The 6,000-nt window shown below is 41.6% G+C and overlaps 1 protein-coding gene across 1 annotated transcript in view; it reads right to left on the bottom strand.

Moving 5' to 3' along the window:
• Positions 1–1,497: 1,497 nt before the first annotated feature.
• TMEM178A (transmembrane protein 178A) overlaps positions 1,498–6,000 on the bottom strand; it is a 49,810-nt gene continuing 45,307 nt past the window's right edge. The window contains exon 4 of the mRNA XM_032881990.1: positions 1,498–2,498. Within this exon, the coding sequence (XP_032737881.1) occupies positions 2,257–2,498 (242 nt within the window). The 3' untranslated portion in view covers positions 1,498–2,256. The remainder of the gene's footprint in view (positions 2,499–6,000) is intronic.

The raw sequence follows: 6,000 nt of genomic DNA, 5'->3' as shown, positions 1-6,000 counted from the left end.
TTGACATTCTCTCTGGGGATCTTTAAAGAAGACTTCAAAGAAACAGCTCTCCTGCTTTGAGAATTTCCCACATAAGTAATAAATGAAAATAATTCCCCTTTCTATATGTCTCTGATCTCACCCTGAGGGATGGGTTTATTAAACAGGCCTGAGAGATTGCTAAGGAGTCTCTCCACGGGTCTCAGGAGCTTTTGTGGTCACTGGACTCACTGAACCTCTCTGAAAAGGCTCACGTGACAATATGTGGACACTGTCATTTGCAGGTCAGGCTTTATTTGTGGGGGAGGGGCGCAGGAAGGGGTGGATTTCACTATTGTTCCCCTTTCTCAAGTTTCAAATCAGTTTTTATAATAAAGGAAAAGTGCATCTTTCACAAAATTAAAATCTGAAACAATGTCTTACTTCTGGATGTGGCATCTTCCCTAATTCTACAGAGCATTTCTATTTAGCACACCACGTGTGGAGGGAACAGGACAATGTTGGAATTAAAAGGAAAAGCTGGGGGGCGCCTGGGTGGCTCAGTGGGTTGAGCCCTCTCTGCCTTCGGCTCAAGTCATGATCCCAGAGTCCTGGGATGGAGCCCCGCATGGGCTCTCTGCTCAGCAGGGAGCCTGCTTCCCCCTCTCTCTCTCTGCCTGCCTCTCTGCCTACTTGTGATCTCCGTCTGTCAAATAAATAAATAAAAATCTTAAAAAAAAAAAAAAAAAAAAGGAAAAGCTGGTAAGTTAGCTGGTGCCAACCTGTCTATCTAAAGATAAGGGGACACAATGGAAGGATTTTAACTTTTGTCCTATACCCTGCCATGGGGAAAGGATTGAGAAAAAATGAAGCAAACATCCTGAGGCTGATCCTCGGCTTCCTTATCACGAAAATGGAATCATTGTACCTATCTCACAGAGCTTTCCAGAAGGTTAAATGAAATCATACCTGGAAAAACAAAACAAAACAAAACATAGCCCAGTTACTGGCACACATGAAGTGCCTAATAAATGTTAACGGCGGAGGATACTACTGCGGCTCTGGCCCAGAACAGTGGCTCCCAGTCCCAGCTGCACATCTGAACTTTCTGGGATGTTGTTCCAAAAATACTCACGCCTGGGTCCAGCTGCAGACGTTCCCAGTCAATTGGCCTGAGGAGGGGCCCAGTTCAGGTGTGGTTGAGGAATTCACTAGGTGATTCTCAATGTGCAGCCAAAATGGAAACCCACTGCCCCAGGAGATCCAAGGACAAAGGAGAAACTATGTATCCTTAGCACTAGCCCATTACCAAGCAGGTGGTAAAAGGAAGAGCAAGAAGAAAACTTAGAACACCAAGGTAAGGTTTTCAAAGAAGTTTGAAAATGACATCTTTTGTCAATAGCAGGTTAGTGACCCACCTAGTTGAAATGAAGCAATTAGTAAGACTTCATAAGAGTCTTAGTAAAACAAGAGAGTGTCCCTCTGTCCACATGGCTAAGGAGACCCATCCGCCCACCACTGAAAGAAGACACACCCAGGTTAACAAGAGGGCAGCCATTTAATGCAGAAATTCAGTTAACAGAAAGAGACAGAGGTTAAACAACAGGTAAAACATCGAACAATACTGCATAGTGTCACAGATTAGCTCTTACGTGGTTGGTCTGTCTCCCTTAGGACCCGGATTCCAGTACGAAGACAGAGAAGAGACGCCAGTTGAAAATAAATAAATAAATAAATAAATAAGGCAACAGAAGGGGAATCTTCCTGTTGACAAAGAACATCCACGAATAATGCACGAATATTTGGTGCTGACACAACAAGACACCCTCAGGACAAGTTCCAAAGATACCGCATTAAAACTGAACAAGCGTGGTACGATGACAAGAAAATTATACTCGCTTTGTTATGAATCCTTTAGCAAATAGAAATGACTCTCAGGTAATTGTTATATACAAACTTTCTGAAATAAATGGCAATCATACAAATTTTTTTTTCCATTGCAATTTCCTCTGTTTTCTAAACCCAGAAATGTTCCATGGCACCGCTCCCTCCGTCTCACAGTCAAAGCATAGATAGTCATTAAAGCACTTGAATCCACAGTAGTCTTGTCCGTAGAAAGGTATGGAGGTTTTGCATGATTTTTTCTATCAGTCATCCAGAAAGGGCTGGCAGGCAACAGGTTGGAATGTAAAAAGACCGTTTTGTGCTTGGGATCCCGACTTGAACTCCACTCCGTTCCTCTCAGGAGCCGTCTGCATCGTGGATGGGCCACTGAGCAGGGAACTCAAGTGTGGACAGTCATACCGTGGAGTCCCTGCCAGACTTTAGATGTGCAATCTTGGTCCGGCTAATAAACGGATAAGCAATGCAGAGACCTCCAGCTGCCACAATAAAGCCTAAACTACACCAGGCACAAAAGATAGACCAGCTGTAGCCATGTTCCACATCATCAGGCAGGCTATAAATTAGCTTTGGGAGCCGGTTCAAATCATAGGAGATGCTGGCAGCATACGTGCAGAGGGAAATGGTGCAAAATATCCCTATAAATAATGCAAAGAGAACAGAATGATTGGTTACAGTGTTGCCTGCTACAAGGCACATGCCAGACAGGCCTTTGTGAAAACCAGGTCAACTGATGAGGTGGTCACTCCAAATTAGTAAAGGAGCTATAATGCTCACGCTGGAATTAACTTGAATTCGCTCAACAAACATTGGCAAAACCTTTATGCGCCAGACTGTACGCTAGGTATGGGAGGTGTACAAGTAAAGAACACAGGAGCATATTCTGATAACTTGAATTATTCAGGATTATCTTGCTTGGATGGTGATGTATATTTGAATTTATTTTTGGGTTTTGTTCTTAAAGCTATGAAATAAAAGTTCTATCTTTAAGGATAAGATCTTCTAGAATCACTCACATCTAAGATAAAACAGTCTTCTTTTCCCCTTGTCCTATACCTGATCTGACACATTTTTATATAGTTGCAAGCATCATATAATGTCTGTTTTGCTTTTCAGCTACCATTTTCATTAGTATTTGTCATGGTCCCTATAAATAATATTTTAAATGTGTTTCTCATGTGCTAAATTATGTTTTAAGGTTCAGAGCATGACACATGTTAAGGCCTCAACATATCACTGTATTTTTCAATGAATGAATAAAAGCTTTTGTTTTTTTCTTATTCATTATTTATTTGTTTGAGAGAGAGCACAAAAGGTGGGGAGGGGGAGGAGGAGAAGCAGGCTCCCCATTGAGCAGGGAGCCCGACGTGGGGCTCTGTCCCAGGAACCCAAGATCATGACCCTCACGGGAAGAAGACGCTTAACCGACTGAGCCACTCAGGTGCCCCCATAAAAGCTTTTAAATGATACAAATTAAATCCAGGATGTTGGGATTGAGGTAAAATAGCTGAGTAAGGAGAACACATACTTCAACCACTCAGAATACAGGAGATAATTTGGGTGACATAAAGAAAGCGGACCAATTTACTTTTTTGTACCAACACATGTATGTATAATTACCTGTCCTTCCAGAACACTAAAATCAGAACTCTGATAAAAATTTCCCAAACACAGTATTTTTAGTGTTTAAGTGACGCTCCAAGGATTTAGATGCTTCTGTTCCACCACAGTGGACCCCTATGGATGCTCCTTTGGGATGGCCAGGGGATCAGAATGAGGCTTTTGCCGGAGATGGGTCATGAAAGCAGAAATGAACACCTAGTGAAGTACTGGAGTATCCAGTTTGTTCCAAATCCTGTGCCTCTCTTCTTCATACTTTGGTTTATCCCACATACAACGGAGGTTGCATCTATTGGCTGGAAATTGCTTTGGGGATATATTGAGCATCTCTGTAGGTGACAGAGACAGATTTGGGGACTGAAAAGAGAAGGCCAGAAGTAACAGATTTCCCTTGATCCTTTTGATAGAGCTCTGGGGATCAGAAACACTAGCAGAAAAGCAAACTCAGAGAAGGCAGCAATTGGGAGGAAATAAAAACGACCTTAATGCCGTTTTTAAGTGTCAGAATTCCGCTTGCTCTCAAATCACATAAAGGCCCATGGCTTGAACCCTTTCCCAAATGTGCGTTCAGAAAAGAAATGTTTCAAATTAAAAGGACACTTGATCTGCAATAATTCGATATTTCCTACCCTTTGTCTAATTCTGTTTTTAAAATCTAAAGGGATTTTATTTTCCCAAAAAGGATAAAAATCTTATCTCGTGACTTCCTGCTCTAGATTATTATGGCAAACGTATCACTTTGAGTTCTCCAAAGATCATGATGGAAATAATTCTTTCATAAAGGAATGGACTCATCAAAAAATAATACTCCTCTGTTTTTTTCAAACCTTGTGAAGAGCAAATATTCCTACATTTACATCAGTGTTTTCGCTGGCACCACAACAAAGAAAATGTTTATATATAATAAGGTCTTTCTAAGGAATGCTGGTAATAGAACAATAAAGCAGTTAGAAAAAATTGATCTCTGGAGTATCAACAGGTAAAATATAATAACAGAACAATGACCCAATCACAGGAAAACAACTCTGTTTTGCATTCAACTGTCTGCACAGAGCTGAATGCCTAAAAGCAAGGCTTTTTACGAGTAATGTAGTTTTAATGACCTCTGAAAACTTGAGTTCAAACTAAGATTTTAAGCATCCTTTGATGTCCAAATGCACTAAGCTGAGAGGCAGGAAATGTGTATTTTGGTCCCCAGATCTGCTCCTAATCACTGTGTGACCTTGAAATTACCTAACCTGAGTCTTAGTTTCTTCACCCAGGGGGGAAAAAATAAAAATGGGGGACTTGGTTACTGAAAACCCTTACTGTGTCAAATTCTTGTGATTCTGTTATTCCAAAATAAGGCATGGAGCAAGAACATTCCCCCACCCAAACCCCACCAAAAAGAAGAAGAAAGCTGTGTATATACTATACATGCTCCCTTTGATTTTATACTAAACATTAATTTCATTAGCCCCTCTCCCCTTCCAGCTCCACAAAGGTGTTTTTGGTGAAATGAATTTCAGCGGAACACCACCAGTTCACACAGAATAGAAAAAGATTATAAGAAATAAGCTAACCTGAGGACTTAACCAAAAGGATGATTTTCTCTGCCCTCGGTGTCACGAATGATTGTGCCTTCCATCTGTGGACCTCACGGACACTGAGCTTGATGTCACTGATAGAAATTTCTGTCTCTGAAGGAGCTGCTGAAACTCCCTAAAGCTAATCAGCGGCCCACCGTGAGCAAGAGTTGGGCACTTCATGTCATGCTTTTTGCTACTGACCTCACCCTTAGAGCCATCTTGCCTCGTAAACCTGATTGCTCCTTTTTCTTACTTGTATCACTTCTCTCTGTTTATTTTATGGTGATATATAAGCATGTCTGTGCCACTTAAATTCTTTTTGGAAGAGGGCACTTGTCAAATCTTGAGAAAAACCTGCCTTATCTTCTGTTGTCTTTATGCGCTCTGCTTCAGGTCGGTGGGGAGGGTTACCATGAGCCCACAAACATGCCCCCATCCGCCCGCCCCCTTCCCACAGACTCTGTCATGGGGGTGCCGTTTGGTGACGTTTTTAATTCTTCCAAGACACTTTTGAAGTTGTTCTGAGAAAGAGGAAAGCAAGGAGTCACAAAAAAGCATATGCAAGAGTTCCTCTGTGTTAGACCCTCACGTCTCAAGAGTCGGCACACAGAGAGACGCCACAGCTGTTATTTGTGGGATGGGCAGGCCTGTTTCCGATTATTACCAGAAAACATACTGAGAGGAGAGAAAGCATTGTTTCCAACTTGCCCAACAAGATTTTGTAAAAGAGGATATTTAAAAAGGGGAGGTGATCCTCACTTCAAAGATACCAAGTGTAACTCAAATGAAGAAAACGTCTTTGTTGTAGCTGGATTCTTAGTCTTAAGTCAATGCTGATACTGAGGAATTCTCTCTCTCTCTTTTAAGATTATTTATTTATTTATTTATCTATTCATGAGAGACACAGAGGCAGAGGCAGATGGAGAAGCAGATTCCCCACTGAGCGGGTAGC

This window comes from Lontra canadensis, unplaced genomic scaffold (genome assembly GCF_010015895.1).
Source record: "Lontra canadensis isolate GAN:19392208 unplaced genomic scaffold, GSC_riverotter_1.0 scaffold78, whole genome shotgun sequence".
In the NCBI taxonomy this organism is placed as follows: Eukaryota; Metazoa; Chordata; class Mammalia; order Carnivora; family Mustelidae; genus Lontra; species Lontra canadensis.
The sequence above is the reverse complement of the archived record's forward strand: the minus strand, read 5'-3'. Positions and strand labels throughout refer to the sequence as shown.